This window comes from Hipposideros armiger, unplaced genomic scaffold (genome assembly GCF_001890085.2).
Source record: "Hipposideros armiger isolate ML-2016 unplaced genomic scaffold, ASM189008v1 scaffold_535, whole genome shotgun sequence".
Lineage (NCBI taxonomy): Eukaryota > Metazoa > Chordata > Mammalia > Chiroptera > Hipposideridae > Hipposideros > Hipposideros armiger.
The window spans coordinates 80,179-98,084 of NW_017731885.1; the positions used below are offsets into that span (position 1 = coordinate 80,179).

General features: G+C 38.8%; 1 protein-coding gene across 1 annotated transcript; it reads left to right on the top strand.

Moving 5' to 3' along the window:
• Nucleotides 1-381: 381 nt before the first annotated feature.
• IL1RL1 (interleukin 1 receptor like 1) lies at nucleotides 382-14,996 on the top strand. Its single transcript, XM_019668723.1, has 11 exons — nucleotides 382-480; nucleotides 1,285-1,490; nucleotides 2,045-2,255; nucleotides 3,504-3,678; nucleotides 3,775-3,937; nucleotides 5,218-5,289; nucleotides 6,766-6,907; nucleotides 7,006-7,142; nucleotides 10,213-10,359; nucleotides 11,359-11,526; nucleotides 13,985-14,996. Exons 2-11 carry the CDS (start codon nucleotides 1,394-1,396, stop codon nucleotides 14,374-14,376), a joined length of 1,704 nt encoding a protein of 567 aa, XP_019524268.1. The 5' UTR covers nucleotides 382-480; nucleotides 1,285-1,393; the 3' UTR covers nucleotides 14,377-14,996.
• Nucleotides 14,997-17,906: the final 2,910 nt, after the last annotated feature.

The following is a 17,906-nucleotide window of genomic DNA, read 5'->3' on the forward strand; positions in this document are numbered from 1 at the left end:
ACTGGCTGAGCTTGGCCAGCTAATGTCGGCCAGACGAAGTGTCAAAGAATGTCTGGAAGAGTGATTTAAAAGCCCCAAGGTTTCAGGATTAATTAGAACCAAAGGGTAATAATATCAGGGTGAAAAACAACAACCATCATTCAGTTTGAGAAGATGCTAAAATAAAGGGAGGTAATTTGATTACTTCCTCTGAAGGGATTATTCAATGTTGTTCCTGAGTTTAAATATTTATATATCAAGGTTAAGAATTCTTGGTACATTCTGTACTGGCATTTTTAAACAAGTCATGAATTTTGACAAAAAGTCAAATTTCAGGGTGGGTGGAGCAATAACTTGTAGGATGTCCTTGAGCGTCTCCCCTCTAAAATAAAAGAGGGTGCTTGTATGTGAGGAGTCTGCCAGAAAGGAGCGACAGAGCTGGAAGCTGTTCTGGGCTCTGTCATTGGCTGGCAGCTCATTGCATTCTGTGCCTCAGTTTGGGTAAGCATCAATTACTTATCTAAAGTCTGTAATAATGTTTCCAGACTGTAATAAAAAAGGTATCAACAATTCATGTTTCGAGGAAACATGCTTTCTTGAAATAGATTAAGGGTTGTTGTGTTTCTTCTTACGTTTGTCGATTTCTGTATTGGCTCCACCCCTCACCTGACTTTTTTAAGAAAAAAAAATGTAGTTAAGTGATTCTTTTGCTGAAAGTAAAAAAGGAAAAGTAGGTAATCCTTTTCCATGGATGTTCAAATCTTTTTAGAAAGCCTTTGGTAAGTCTTGGGGGAAAGCTGAGGCAGGGACACAGTTTGAGGTTTTGTTGCAGTGTCTAGGGTGATTATTTGATTAATGATTTACCCATCAGTTTCCTATTCCTTGGTGGCTTTTTGAGGACTATTTGCGTGTGTGCCAGCGTCTGGGTCACATTTGTGCACACAGCCACCACAACCTGTGTAGATGTCTGTGCTTTCATGTTAGCGTTTATAATATTATATAATATTATATTCTCTAGGGTCTGTTGAATTTTATGGTTTTAATTTTTTCAAAACTAGAAACTAGTTTTCTTTCTTCTTAGCTTCTTTCAGTCAACTGTCATAAGACGATGAAATAACATGACCATGGTCAGGCCGACATGGCCCCAAGTTTCAGTAGGAATAAATACAATGATGCGTACCTGAAGCCCTGCTGTTATAAATATTTATACATAATAAACACCTGTTGATTGATTAATTCTCCTGGGGGGTATTAAGCAAGTAAAATTCATGGCTGTAAATATTTTGCTTGTGATTTCTTTTTCAGGTGAGAGAGACTGACAGCTCTTTCCAACGGTAAATCTTCAGGAGCACCAACAGCTTCCTCTAGGGGACCTTCACTATCACATGTCACAGATTCAACTTGAATAATCTCAATGGTTACCAACACTTGTTTGACTGACAAGCTGAGAATGAGACTTTGGGTCTTGGCAGTTCTAACACTTCTCAAAATTTCCACAGTAGCTACGCTTAGTGAGTATTGCTTTTCAACTATAATTTAAAAAATGTTTAAGTAATTCCCAGAACTCCTGCCTTATTTTAAACTGCTTGCTTTCATTTATTCCGGTTGAATCATAACCTGGAAAAGTCATTTATGCTCTGTACTCATTCTTCATCACCCATCTATCAGGACAAATTCTGCATAACAAACGATCATAATTTTAGTTTTACATATTCAAATATGTCAAAATTTAACTTGGTGCCTGCGCATAGAAGTATTGTAAGCATTTGTTGATTGACAATGTATTTTGTGTGGATAGACATGGCTGCTTTTCCACTGGAGCAGTTTGGGAGATTTAGCTCCAAATTAATTCATTCATCTGTGGTACCCATTAGAACATTTCATAAAAAAATCTTAATCATTTGCTTATTCTTTCTCAGGTAAAGTATCACAAAGTATGGCCCCTTTCTCAATTTAATCCTAGAAGGGAATATCCTAGAATATAGGAATTGTAATCTTTTCAGATGGTCCTTCCAGGATCATATTCATATATATATATATATATATATATTTTTTTTTTTTTCAGACAAACCATCGTGGGGCCTGGAAAATGAGGCTTTAATTGTGAAATGTCCTAGACAAGCACAACCTAGATACACTGTGGACTGGTATTACTCAAAAACCAACAAAAGTATTACCACCCAGAAAGAAAATCGTGTATTTGCCTCTGGGAAACATCTTAAGCTTCTCCCAGCCAACATTGAAGATTCTGGAATTTATACTTGCATTGTCAGAAGGTACTATCCAGGAAGCCACTATCATCTTTGGGCTTGCTCTCTTTTCTTTAAAAGTTGGTAGACTGAGCTGCCCTCACTTTCTGTCTTCCTTTTCTAGTCTTTTCTGGAACCGTTGGATTTGCAAAATGATTTGAATGAAACAGTGCTTATAGGAACACCGTCAGGTTGGGGTTTAGGTTTATGATTATGAGCTAACTATTTGGATGGATAACTGCAGGGATTAATTTTTAGCCCGGTAAGAAAAGGCCTAGCTTTCCTAGTGACTAACAGAACTGAGACCACGCGCTCAATTTTGGCTGGAAGTGAGAACAAACCAGCACAAAAAACAGTAACCTAGGCGATGGGCATTTGGGAGGCCTATGGTGGTGGCAAAGGGGACAGGTACCAGTGCCTTACACCTGAGAGATAAGCTAAAGAGGTTATGTGAGGTTGTGTGCCTACAAATTACTTACTCTACATACAAACTGTTAAATGTTTTGACTTTGTGCCAGTATTTGGTACATACAAAATGTCAGACAAACTGCATTAAAAGGCAAGATGTATGAGGGGTGAAAAGGATAACTATTGCATTGTTTTGTACACCTGAAACTAATAAAAAAATTAAATTAAATTTAAAAAGAAAGATAGAAAGAAAGAAAAAAAAAGGCAAGATGTGTGTTGTTATGTGCCTAGGTTCTGAGGTCAGACAAATTTCAGTATTACATTTAGGCTCACCAGTTAGCTGTCCCTTCTCTGTCCAGTTAGCATGTCACTTCTCTGTCCCTCAATTTCCTCATCTGTAAAATATATATGATAATATAACCCAGTTCAAAACATTATTATGAGACTAAAATAAGGTAATCTTACCATGATGAATGATGCATAGTGAACTACCAATAAATACTAGTTATCTTTATTTTATCGGGCTCTTGGCATTACAGGAGATACAGTGTATAAAATAATGTTGAGGGAGACAGCTTTAGGGCTGCCTTAAGGATTATGTTTTATCTCAAATGTGACACAATATTGGGTTGTCAGAAAAGTCTTGACACATTTTGGCAATGAAAAACATAGAAAAAATACGTCATGACTTTTCTGACAACCCAATAGTATTTAAAGCCCTAGATTTTAATGATTTTTTTTAAAAAGAAAAGAACCACTATATATCAATTGTTTTAAGAAGAAAAAGAATGAGTAAAAGGTAGATTTGGATGAAGTTATTTCATAATCCTAAGTAATTTTTAAAACTTGTTTGATTTATTTTAATAGTCCGAAATTCATTAAGATTGGATACGTGAATGTCACCATATATAAGAAACAACCAGATTGCAATATTCCGGATGACCTGATATATTCAACATCATTTAAATCATCAAAAAGTTGTAAAATATATTGTCCTACCATTAGTCTCTACAATTGGACAGCACCTGTTGAGTGGTTTAAGGTAAAAGGAAATTTGGGGGGAAACAGATGAAGATACACAATGAAAGTAGATGCAAGTAAAGAATTACTGAAAGTGGTATGGCATTTTTCATTTCAGAATTGTACAGCTCTTCAAGGATCAAGGTATTATACACATGGGACATATTTGCTGATTGACAATGCAACTAGCAAGGACACGGGTGATTATACATGCAAATTTATGCACAATGAAAATGGAGTCAGTTACATTGTGACGGCCACCAGATCATTAGAAATTCAAGGTAAGCTACTGAATGTAACAAAATACAATATTTGACAACAGATCGCGTGGGAGGGATGGGGCCCTTCTTGTTGATTTTTCTGTGCTTCACCCTCCTGCCTGATACTTCCTCCTGCTTAATCTAATTTGCACAGTCTCTACCATGATGCAAAGAATTTTCTAAATACACTATCAAGATTTAAGAAATTTCAGAGGGAGATTACGCTACTAATTCAAAGCCACATCTGTTCTCCTTTTTGACTTAATTTGTCAAAGATCCTGTGATCTGAATGTTAACTTAATTAGCTTTTTTGAATGGCAATGCAACTATTTGGAAAGCAAGGTTAACTTTCCTTTTCCCAATTTGTTGTCAGAGGCTCTATAAATAGAAAAAAAAATAACTTTTAATATAAATCACTGGACTAGTAGTTGAATGAGAAGCTTTATAAATATGTACAGATATTGTTGAGCGGCTTTCAATCCTGGTTTGCAATGTTTTCAACTTCATCAGTAGCCTCAAGTAGGTCACTTAATTCTAATTTTTTTTTTAAATATACTTTCAATTCCATAAAAGCCTGTTTGTGGGGAAGAGCTCACAATCAAGAGTATGGAATCTACAAAGATGTGTCTCCTTAGCCTAGCTTGAGCTATGGCTGTAGACGAAGTAGGACCTAAGTAGGCAAAGCGGTAGTGGGGAAAAGTTTTGTTTGGAGTTTTTCAAAGCTCCACTGCTATAGAATGAACATCACCAGACCACATTTCTATCAGTGCCTCTCACTGATTCACATCAAAACCCGCATTGGTTCTTAATCACACCATGCTGAGAACCAAGGGGTGTAGAAATGCAGCCGTGCTCCAGACACCCCCTTTTCATGATCTCTAGGCATCAGGGCCACCGGGAATTAGAATTTCCTAGTAGGATGGGCCACAATGGTGGAAAGCTGTGAGTAGATGTGTGAACTTATGTGTTTATTATCCTCATGGGTCTTTTGAACTCATCTTTCCTGTGGTTTTCTAACAATTGTTTGGTGATACAATTAATTTAATGGGTTAGACTAGTATTTGTTTAATGAGATAAAAAAAATAGAAGGTATCAAAGAGCATCATAGGTAGTAAGAGAAAGCATTGCTTGAATGTATTTTTGTTTCATTTGTGTATATTTGTTGCCATTGTCATTGCCAGAAAAATTTGAAAAACATTGCTATGAATAGAAATAGAATAGAAATATGAAAATACAAGCTTTATATTGATCATCATCCAAAAGCTCTTCTAATACTTATATCTTTTTGTCTTTGATTTAAGATGAGGAGGGCTTTTCTATATTTCCAGTAATTAGAGCCCCTCCACAAAATGAAACAAAGGACGTGGAAATCGGTAAGACAACTTTAAGAGTGCTGTAACTGTTGCCTGTAAAATCCTCCCCCCCTGACCCCTGATCTGAATTCCCCAAGTGGGAGCCATGCAATTAACATAGTGGGTCTTGAGGATTAAATGAGATGTCATGGGTGGACCCACCAGCCCTGGCACCTGCTAATGTTAGGAATACGCGGTCACAGCAATATGCAGCATTTACATTTGTATTGCACTTTGTAACTCATGGCACCTTCACATGTGCCATTGTCACTTCTATCTAGAAATTGTTCCCACTTTACCCTTGTAGATACTTACACTCAGATAGGAGCAATGACATGTCCCAGGTTGTGGATAATCAATGATGGAAGGATGAGAACTCAGACTTTCTGACTCTGTCCATCTCTGCCTTTCCTGGTTCCCCACTAGAGATGGGATACAATTCAAAGTTCTTAGCACGTAGAATGTCCCCTCACCTGGTCTTCACCTTCTTCCGGGCTCATCTGCAGCCATTAACTCCACATACCCCATGTCCCCACAGCACTGACTGCTTCACAGCTGTTACGTTGATAAGCAGCATTTCCACATTCTTCCCTGCCCTTGTCCATGGTGTTCCTCCCTGTCACCTCCCAATAACTAAGCTCAAATATCACCTCTTCTCTGAGATCCCCTCATGCCACCCCCTTCCCTGATGGAGAGCATGATCAGAGCCTCCTTTTTATGGAGTCCAGGGCCACCATTTACATGTGCAGTGTGAACACCCCTGTTCCCTGCAGTGATTTCTTCCCCTGTATTCCCATGTCACTTCATCAATCTTTCTGCTAGAACACGAGAAGACCTTGTGCTCTAATTGGTTATTTATATCTTTGTCCCCTTCCCAGAGACACTGAGCCCCTCATCCCTCTTCAGTTGCCTAATTCTAGACACAGGAACCAAGAGCGCAAAAGGATGGCTGAATGCATGACCCAAGGCAGGAAGGCAGCCCTGTGCTTTCAGTTGTAAAAGGAGGGAGTCTGGAGTTAAGGGAGTTGGGATGGAGAGGGTTCTTGATGGATCATTAAATATCAGGATTGTAGCTGGGTCAGAGAAAATGCTTTACCTACTAAGGCAGTTTATAGAGAGGTGACGAGAATTTGGAAGGAGGAGAGAAGTGTGCAGCAGAGCTGTTAAAAATGAAATTCCAACTTATGGTAAAGAGAAATCCTATATATTATAATGTGGGATTGGTGAAGCTAGAGTCATTTGTGTCTTTACTTTTCACTGGGGATGAGAGGAGTTGGGGAGCTGAGCTTCAACTGGAATTGTTAATGAAATGAAGATCGTGGGGGAGGGGAGGAGGCAAACGGAAGGCATAGAAAGGTGAAGGTGCTAAAGATCAGGAAGGGGACTGGAAATCAATTCATGGCACGTACTAGGTGACCAATGAATTTTTTTTACATCAAATTAAATGCCATTTGCAGAATTTGATTTTATTGATGAATGTCTTTACTTCTCGTCTAGGCAAACCAGCAAACTTAACTTGCTCTGCTTGCTTTGGGAAAGGCGTTCAGTTTACAGCTGCCGTCCTGTGGGAGGTTAACAGAACCAAAATTAACAACTTTAGTGAAGTAAGAATTCAAGAGGAGCACCAGCAAAATGAAAGGTATTTTCCTATTGAAGTTAAAGCACCCACTTCCCCTCCCACACAATTGCAACTACAAAGTAAGCATTCCAAGTAACGAGTTGCCTTCTTCGTTCTAGCAATGATCTGACTTGTCTAAGCATGGTCTTAAGAATAGCTGATGTAAAAGAAGAAGATTTGTCGCTGAGGTACGACTGTCTGGCCCTGAATTTGCATGGCTTGAGAAGACACACTGTAAGACTGAGGAAAAAGCCAAGTAAGGAGTGTGCGGTATCAGCTGTAACGCTGAAACCATTTTCTTAGAGAACAAGGTACTGCAGTGTGGTTCCAGGGCGATCCATCAAGACGACGGAAGTGGCCCATCTCATAAAATGGGCTTCGCTTCTTGAAAACACTAACCATCTACAGTGAGGTCTTCTCATAATGTTTCTGTTGGTCTGGCTGCCCCTTTGCTGCTTTACTTCCTCCTCCTCCGCTGCCTCTTCCTTCTCACCCTCTACTCTTCCTTTTGGTTCCTCTTCAACACCCAACTGCTTCCTTGGTTGTCCTGCTTTCTAACTTCATTAGCTCTCTTTGTCTCACGGTATGTGAAAGAAAACACACCAACAGCGAACTGTGAATACGTTCTTTTGTTACCTTCTATAACATGTTATACACATGTTCCCTTTTCTAATGTATTTTTTTGTCATAAAACACACACACACACACAAATCAACCCACACATTTTGTTAGTGAGGCTGGTGAAGTGGATGCAAAGGTGAAGTATTTAATTACTGCTCATTCTAGTAAGAAAATCTTGTCCCCATAGGTTGCTCACATTGTCATTTTAGGAATGTTCTCTGGTTACCTCTGGATTGGAGTTGTTTTTTATGTTATATGTACTTCGTGGTTTTGTTCCTTCTAGTTTATTTGTATTTGTTACCTTTCACCTGTTTTTCTGCAAATCAACATGGTTATACTCTGTTTCAACAACTGTGTAAATTAAGCAAAATTGTTACTACTGTTGTCAAATTGTCACCATGAATTCCTTTATTTCTAATCATAGAATAAAAGAAATTGCAGCGTGGTCTTGAATTTTAAAAACAACTTAAAAAGCCTATATCCTCATATTATTAAATAAATAAATAGTTGATACTCATAATAATAATATTACACTTTTTTTCATTGTTTCCTGTGTACTAGGACCTAAGTAGTACTTTCCACTTAATTTCTCTCTCCCTCTCTCTTTCTCTCTCTCTTTGAATCAATACTCCATGAGAGATTGCTACTGTCATCTAATTTTACAGATGAGAAATTTGAGGCAAAGGGAAGTTGAATAATTTGCCAAGTACTAGAGTTATAGAGCAAAGATTCAAGCCCAGGTGGTATTTTCCTGTTTATAAGCACTTACAGAAAATATTTAGTGTTAAGTCATCATATTAAAGAATGATTTATACATTTCAAAAGCCATTAACACTTAGGAAGATATTGAACTTTAACTTCCTTTAATGTTGTGGATGAACTTCATTCCTTCAGTTGAAAACAGCCAGCCATATCCATAATAACCTCCACAAGAAGTATAGATTCCTGGCATGCATCACAAAAGTTTTAGGAAAAGTCAACTGCAGAGGAATCCTGCTGAAATATTTTACTTAGGGAAAATCTAGCATGTAAACTGATGGCAGTGAGGACATAGAAAAAAAAATTGCAGCATGGTCTTGCATTTTAAAAACAAAAACTCTCTGCCAATTTTCAGTTTCCCCCAGCTTTGAGTCACTTTGCCTTGGCCATTCTTAATCTCACAAAGCTGCATACTCAGGGAGCTGATGGGCAATTGAGAGAAAGTTTGAATATGGGCCCATGATCATCCAGGTCAAAATGGGGAGCCCATGCTTTGAGCCTTGAGATGAAAATCAAGAGAGACCTATATAAGCAATTCTCATTTGAGATTCTTCTCATGTTCATCAATAAGTGGGAATGTTTATAAGATATGTTAGTTAGCAGTTCTAAAGGGGGAAGTAAATGTAAAACAGCCACAAATACTATTAATAAGCACAGTTCTTACGTTCAACTTGTACATACCTGTTGCAAACCCTTGAAAATGGGCACCATCTTGCATGTGTATTACGTAGCAGTGAGTACAGGATAAAGTTCAGTGATGGCTTAGTAATGTTCAGCATAAGAGAAGTAGTGGGTATGTGTGCGACCTAGGACCTAGCAGTGTGACTTCTCCATCAGATATGCTTTAGAGCAGCGGTTCTCAACCTTCCTAATGCCACGACCCCTTAATACAGTTCCTCATGTTGTGGTGACCTCCAACCATAAAATTATTTTCGTTGCTACTCTATAACTGTAATTTTGCTACTGTTATGAATCATAACATAAATATCTTTTTGTTTTCTGATGGTCTTAGGCGACCCCTGTGAAAGGGTCGTTCGACCCCCAAAGGGGTCACGACCCACAGGTTGAGAACCGCTGCTTGAGGCTTAAATGGCTATTGTTTCTTCTCTACTTTTCTATCTCAACCCCAGATGTGATAAGTCCCTAAGGGCTATGAATGCCCCTAACACCAGGCTTGTCCACTCCTTTCTCATCATTAAATGTGAGTTTGAACCCTCATTTCTCACCCCAAGTACTACAGAAACTTCCCGTCCGTTCTACGCCAAGTCTCTTTCCACAAAAACAAACCTTCTACTGCCGTCAGATTAATCTTGCTTAAAAACCACTTTCATTGTTATCATCACTCTTTGATGGCTCCCCTGACCTTCAGAAGGAAAGCTAAATGCTTCAGCTGGAGCCTTGATTCTGGCCAGAAGCTGACCCCTGGCCTACTTTTCTTATCGTATCTTCCACTAATTCCTAAAATTGGATTACTCAAGGTCCCCAGAAAACACACTCCCTCTATTTCTGCCCTCACAGCATCCTCTCACGTCAGTAGTAGTACATTTCCTATTTGGATGCGATTTTCAATCTGAATGTGAGTTTTTCAGGGGCCTTCTCTTACTGGAAGCCCTCATTGTCCCAGCCAGCAATGAGTGAGTACTCCTTTTAAAAACCTCTGGCTAAAATCATGAGTTTCCCTCCTATCTTAGTTAAGTTTACGTATGTCTCTATGCCTCATATGCTTTGAGAATCCCCTAGAATAGAACAGCCCAGTGCCTTGCACAGAGAAGTGGCTCAATAAATGGTCATTTACTGATTCTTAGTGCAGCCTTGCCAATTCTAAGTAGGCGTCTTGTGTACTAATCTCTGGTATCCGCAGTGGAGGCCAGCATCCCTGTGTTTGCTTATTTTACTTTGTTCTCATCATAATAATGATTTCTGTCCTCCCCCTATCTTTTGAATAGTTGATCATCAAAGCACCTACTACACACTTGCAGGATTTGGCATTCTGCTATTGCTAATCAGTGTCCTGATGATAATGCTGAAAGTGTTCTGGATTGAGGTTGTTCTGCTCTGGAGAGACATAGCTAGACCTTACAAAACTAGGAATGGTAAGTGGCCAGTTTCAAGTTGTTCTTCAAAAGAAGAGGTCCTGCCATAGCTGTTGGTTATTCGTCTATTGATCTTTTACTAGCTGTGCTATGGAAGCCAGATTCCCTTTTGCTTGCCGACACATGACCATGGAATCTGTTTGAGTCCACTCAGGCCATTCCCCATCTTGCCTGGTCACTCTTCGTGGTGCCGAGATTCACCTCATCAGCTCAAATTTCCTCCCTAATATGATTGCTGTTCCTACTAAAGCCCCAATAACAGACTGCCCCAAGCCCAGAAAGGTTTACACATTTGGGAAAAGGTGTGTTGGTAAAACTTGATGAAATTCAAAACATTAACAAAATAGTTCCTGTTTTCTCAATGTGAAGAGGTTAGGCAGGTGCATCAGAAAAAAAGGTGTATTTTACCCCAAAACCTGTTCCATAAAGAGTCTTAACTGTGCACTTAATTAAACACAGGAAAAAAGACAGTTTTGCCTGCTAAATATGAATACTATTCTTTCACTTTAGATTTTCCATGTGGTACATTCAACTAGGGCTAATTTTTGGGTTTGTGAGAAATTCAGATCCCTTAAGAAATTTTACCTCCTTGCCACGATTAGCCTTTAGCATTGCCACCTCCCTAGGGGAAATATGGGAAAAACAAAAGATGAAATTGAGATCTGCCCAGCACAGTGTGCCTTAATCAAGACTATATATAATTATTAATACATCACTGATGAAACTTGACAATCTGGCTGGAACTAAGCTAGACAGACTCTTGCCTGTTCTCCATCATTCTGTCTGGGACAGTAAAAAGGAGGACTTTGGGATTAAGATGGATTTCCTGATGACATTTTATGGCAATAGGCTGTTGTCATCTCTAGATGCTAGAATGTTTTGGTGGGTGGCATACATTCACCAACAACCATAAAACGCAATGATGAATGTCTACTAAGAGTCATATGAGAATTTTTTAGAACCAAGTGACAAACTTGCACTTCTTGCTCTCATTTTCAGATGGAAAGGTCTATGACGCTTATGTTATCTATCCACGGAACCAGAAAGATTGTCCGGAGGTGACCAGTTCTGTAGAATATTTTGTTCACCAGATTCTGCCTGATGTTCTTGAAAATAAATGTGGCTACAACTTATTCATTTATGGGCGAGATCTGCTCCCTGGAGAAGGTAATATTATCAACATACATCAGGTACAGTAATTTACTTCGTGAGAAGGATAAGAGATAGGTGGTCTTTATCTCTGCTAAGAAATTGCGATCCTTATTCCAGGCCTGGAAAGCACAGCTGATAAATATAGTCCAGGAGAAGGACATACTTGTTCTCTGCTCCTCCTGTCCTCATTGCCACCCTGACTGTGAGGTCTTCACGGTAGTGTCAGTGATGTGAAGACAGAGTAAGGCGTCCTGGCTATGTGGATTTAGCAGGACACTGCCGCTACTTTACTTCCCCTGTCCCCCACTACAATTATTCAGCATCTCTCAATTTCTCCTGACGATTGGAAGGAAGACTTAAAAACCAAAGAATTTTGTTGTAACAGCCAGAGGCATTGGCTAAAATATTGAAACTCAGAGAGTCGTGTGATTTCCCTTATATTGGTGAAACTTGCAAATCGGTGTTCTCACAAGAACAAGTAAAACTGTACCTTCTGTTTCTTAATATTCCTGGTTGATTTCATGCACTTTGGAAAGGTGTGCCACAATTCCAGCATTTCAGCAGTCATTCTTCTCCTTCTTTCATATTTGTGTCACATGCCGATGGACCCTCCTTACCCTTCTCGAATTCTACAGAAACCAGAGAGCGTTTGGAATGTGGGTGAGGCAGGGTCATCATGAGTGTAAGTCCAATGAAGTTAATGTTTAGTAGACTGAATTTAAACCGGCATTCCTACTGAAAAGAGGAGTTCACGTGCCTATAGACTTAAGGGTACTCACGAAAGGCACATTTGATTTATTCTGGAATATTTGGATAATGTTAATGTAATGACTTGGGAGTAAATATTTGGATAATGTTAAAGTAATGACTTGGGAGACTTGTAAAGTGTACAGTTCAGGAAAATGTAATTCAAGTCTTCTCTCGAGGGTTTCTTCTGCTCGCAGCTTCCCCCATTGGCTACCTGTGAAAGTTGAGTAATGAATTGTGACACTCAAATCCCCTTTTCATGTTACATGATAGGGACTCCAGCTGTTCATGATGTCACATCCTGGGCTACATCTGGCCGCAATCTCTTCATTTCTTTCTCAGGTACATCTGCCTCATTTCTAGTTACACCTCTCCCCAGCCAAATGAGAATGCTAGCTCACAGATGCTCAAGTTGGTGTTGCCTTTATGGGGCTGTTTTGCATTTGAAAGGTTTCCCACTTCCCCTCCCTCAAGTATGTCCTCTGACCTTACCTCAACCCAAATATAATCAATCCAACAAAACAACATCAAACTTCATTCTCTTCCCTTAGAAAAAGTTTATGACTGACCAATGCAATGTATTTCTTCCCATGTTAGTTACATTCCATTTGCTTGTTTAGATCTACTCTGCAATCTCCTCTCCATCCAGTGGCCCTGGGTAGCTGATCATTGTGGAGTCTATCACTCCCTTGCTCTCTGTTCCATACAGAGTTTGGCCAATGAGAGGCACTGGTAGGAATTTTTTTGCGGGGAGCACATCCCTGCCCGTTCTGGGTGGGGTTGCCAGGGGAGCTGTGCTCCTCTGTCCTGGAGCAGGGATCCTGTCAGCTGGTCTTCCTCAGGACTTTGGTTGCCATAGACAACCATAACCAAGGAGTTATGGCAGCTCCTTGGTTGCTATAACTGCTTCCTCCCCTGCATACTGGAGGGTATAATGGCTCTCTGATACTACCAGCTATGGGGGTCTATACCATCTCTTGTTGATTTCTCTTGTCTCTGTCCACATCTATACAGACTGTCTTTTCATGAAACCCTCTTCTGCCAGCCCTTTTAAGTGTGCCAAGTGTTCCGTTAGGATCCTGATTGACACAGGTCTCTATCTGGCACTATTTAACGTTCAGTTCCTTATTTCCAACTACGGAAATTGGCAGTCTTTTAGCCACCACTCTCTAAGAACATCTTGAGTTGTTCTGTTCATGGTTGGGTTTCCTAATTGTGCCGTCTCCTCCTTGCAGTGAAAACTGGGTGTTTCACATGTTCTTTCTAAATCCATCCAGGAGTTAATTGAAATCACCATGGAGCCAGTGCTTCATACGCATAGACTTGCTAAGAGGATCCAACTTCCTTAAGATTGTTCTAGTCTGGATCAAATCAGCTTCTAAGTCAGAGATTATTAGGGGATGAATTGGATCTAGGACTTCCTGGAGACTTTAGTCAGTTCAGAAGAGCAGGGGTTCCTGAATTTGTACTCTTTAACGTGGGTGTTAAAATTCTAAGCCCTGTTACAACATGGCAGCTAGTATCTTAAAAAGATAATATGCAGTGAATGACCCTGAATTCACACCTATACATTTTCATTCAGCTTGGAGGACTGTTTCAGTGAGGGAAAGAATCCTCCCACCAGATTATAACACTCACATTTTTCAAAAAGTTTGGAACATTGATGATCAAAGGATTAGACTCGCACACGCATCAACAGGGAATCTCCATGTCTTCTTATTGCTAGATGCAGCCACGGCGGTGGAAACCAACATCCGCAAGAGTCGGCGGCACATTTTTATCCTGACTCCTCAGATGGTACACAGCGAGGAATTTGCCTACGAGCAGGAGATCGCATTGCACAGCGCCCTCATCCAGAATGAGTCCAAGGTGATTCTAATTGAAATGCAGGCTCTGAGCAAGGCAGGCGGGCTGCAGTTTGGGGAGCTTCAAGATTCCCTCCGGCACCTCGTGGACATGCAGGGCACCATCAAGTGGAGAGAAGACCACGTGGCCAACAAGCGGTCCCTGAATTCCAGATTCTGGAAGCGCGTGAGGTACCACATGCCTGTGCCAAACAGACTTCCAAAAAAGACTTCTAGTTTGGCTGCCTTGAGTGCCCAGGGACAGACATGCTAGCGCAGATGTGCTGATGTGTCAGAAAGGTGTGGGTGTGAGCTCCTCCTGGCTGGACTGGAGACTGGATGCTGAGGTGGGAGAAGCCGGAAGAACAAGAGTATTCAGGCCTCAGGGTTCATTGAGAAACTTTACTTCCGTTTTCCTGATTCTGGGTGGACAAAATATGCCTCCCCCCTCCCTACCCCCCCACCCCAATTTTTATCCTCAATCCCGGGAGCTCTCTCCACCTCTTTCCTTCCCTTCTCTTTTTCTGGTCTTTCTCCATTGTGGCCTGTGATGTTTTCACGGTGCCTTTTTCCTCTTTCTCTTTCTGTGCTCCCCCTCCTTATGCCTCATCAATATTTTACATGTTGAACATCCACCTCAAAGTTTTAGAGTTACATTTTTGTGTAAACTGGAAGAACACAGATTTCCATCAAGCGGAGCATTGGTAGTAAGTGTTGTTCCCACATGCCCAGGTTTATTATATTTTATTTGATCAGATGCTTAGCTTTACTGTCTCAATAGTACCTTTTTGTTGGAGCAACTTACCCAATTGCCCTTATAATGAAGTTTTTGTTCAGTCCTAAAATTTCTTTCCCACATTTTTATTCTCTTTTCTTTTAATTAAAATTTATTGAAGTGACAATTGTTAGCAAAGTTACATATTTTTTTTCTCACTATAAAAATGATGGAGCAGTAAGTATAAAAAAAGAAAATAAAAAATTATTCACAAATCCATCATCCTAAGATTATGACTTCTAAACATTTTGTTTTTTAAGAAAACTTAATTTGTACTTAAACATACCATCTATTGTATATAGCTGAGATCACACAATGTGTAGTTTTTATATTTTTCCTACTTAACATCATGGTAAAAACACTTGACATTCATTTAAATTTTAACATTTTAAAATATTCAGTGTCCATCTCATGGTTGTGCTATAGTCGTTCTGCCTGATTATTTATTGTTAGGTACTTAAGCTGTATCCAATTTAAATAGCCATCATTATAAATAATTCTGCAATGACCATATCGGCATATCTTATATGTCCCAATCTTTGAGATTCAACCATGTTTTGCATGTGTGAGTACTTTGTTCCTTTGTATTATTGAGTCGGTTTCCATCGCATGGCTGCACAGCAGTTTGTATAACCATTTCCCTGTTGATGGACATAACGGGTTTTTCCCATTTATAGTTATTATGAATACGGCAACTGTGAACATTCTTGTGGACATATGTTTTTATTTTATTTTTGGGGTTCAATTCCTAGGGCTAGTCATAGGTATATAATACATTTTCTTTTTAAATGACAAATTGTTTTGCAAAGCAATTGTGCCATTTTATATTCCCTGCACTGACCTAGGAGATTTCTATTGCTCTACCTCCTCACTGATGGTTGATAGTCTCAGGTTTCTTTTTATTTTATAATAGTTATTTCAGGGGGTGTTAAAAGAATCCCATTGTGGTTTTAATTTTCAGTTCTCTGATGATTAATGATGTTGAACCTTTTCTAATGCTTTTATTGCTCATTCATATATCATTCAATAAAGATAAAATCTTTTGCACATTTTTAAATGTTGTTGTTTCTCTTCATATTGTTGATGTATAGAAATTATGTTATATTCTGGATACAGGTTCCTTTTCAAATAGATGTAAAGTGAGAATTTTTCCAGGTTTACCTACTCATGTTTTTAATAAATGGTTTCATTGATTAGCAGGCATATTTAATTTTGATGACATGCAATTTAACAATTTTTCTTACATGGTTAGTGCTTTCTGTGTCCCAGCTAAGTTTTTTTGTTTTTTTTTGTTTTTTGGCCTATCAAAGTTCATGGAGATATTCTCCTATGTATTTTTTATGAAATAGTTACAGTTCCACATTTTATGTTTAGATTTATGATCCATTGTGAATTAATATTTGTATATAGGATAAGGAGGTAAGGGTCAAGATTCACTTTATTTCCCCCATAGAGATACCCAATTTTTCTAGCAACATTTGTTAAAGACTTTTCTTTTCCCATTGAATTGACATGGTGCCTTACTCAAAAGTCAACAGGCTATATATGTGTGGCTCTATTATTTTATTCTTTATTATTTTCCATTTATATGTTCATGCAAATATCACACTGTCAAGATTACTATTGCCTTATTGTAAAACTTTAAGTCAGTGTAAATCCTCTAACTTTTTTTCAAGATTGTTTTATTTTACATTGTTTACATAAATTTTAGAAACAGCTTCTTAATTTCTTTGAAAATCCCTCCTGAGATTTAGATAGGGATTGCATGAAATATTTGGACTCTATCACCTATAGAATTGAAAGGTGTATAGACTCTATAAACTCCACAGTTTGTGGAAATTAGATACCTTAACAATGAGTCTTCCAACCCTTAAAAGTGGTATATTTTTCCACTTACTTAGGTGTTTAATTTCTCTCAGCAGTATTTTATAGATTTCATAGTCGACATCTTGTACATCTTTCATAGGATTCATACTTTGGTATTTGTTTTATGCTATTGTAAATGGTGTTTCTAACAAATTTCATTTTCCAAATTTCCATTAAGAATGTATACAATTACAGCTAAGTTTTGTTTATTGACCTTGTATTCCATTGTCTTGCTAAACTCACTTATTTCCAGTACTTTTTTTTATAGATTTCCAAAGGTGATCTACATAAAATTATACCCTCTGTCAAAACGAGTAATTTTATTTCTTCTTTTCCAATGTTTAAGCCTTCTATTTTTATTTACTTACTTAATACAAAATTATTGTCCTAGGTGAGGGCTGACATCTTTATCTTGTTCCCCATCTTAAGAAAAAGCAAAGTTTTTCACAGTTTATTATGGAGTTACCCATAGGTTTCTTATAGATGTTCTTTATCAGATGATGAAAGTTTCTTTCTAGTCTCAATTTTCCAAGCGTTATTAATCAGGAAAGGGTGTTGACTTTTGTCAGATGCTTTTAAAATTTCATTTATTGAGATAATTATATGATTGTCTCCTTTATTATTATTATAGTTATTGTATATTATACTATATTAGTATTGTATATATTATATTTATCATATGATTAATTATATTGATTGGATATAAAGAATGAAATCACTGTCTCATTAAACCCCCTTTCTCTGTCAGCCACGGTTTCATTCTTCATTTTTGTTTGAAAGCTCCAACGACCAGTCTAAAAATGTATCCTGAGTTCTACCACACTGTAGAAATTTAGAAACACACGTGCTCCGTTGGCCTCCTTTTCTTCTAAACAATTTCAAGTTCCAATTCCACACCTCTGCAGGCCTCTCAATAGCAAAACCCCAACAGAGAAACTCCCATCCCTCAGGTTAAGCAGAGGCCTCAGGGCAGACCTGAGGCTTCAGTGCATCTGACAATGACCTCCTCCTCACCTCGGTTCACCTCAGGGACCGTTCTGTGTCTCTGGGACTCTTCCTTGCCTTCTTTCCTGTCCCCAGCCCTCCCCAGCCTCTTCTCTTAAGTGCAGATGTGGCCTCTCTGCCTGGCGCAGGTTGACCAGCTCCTCCCGGTACTCTGGTGC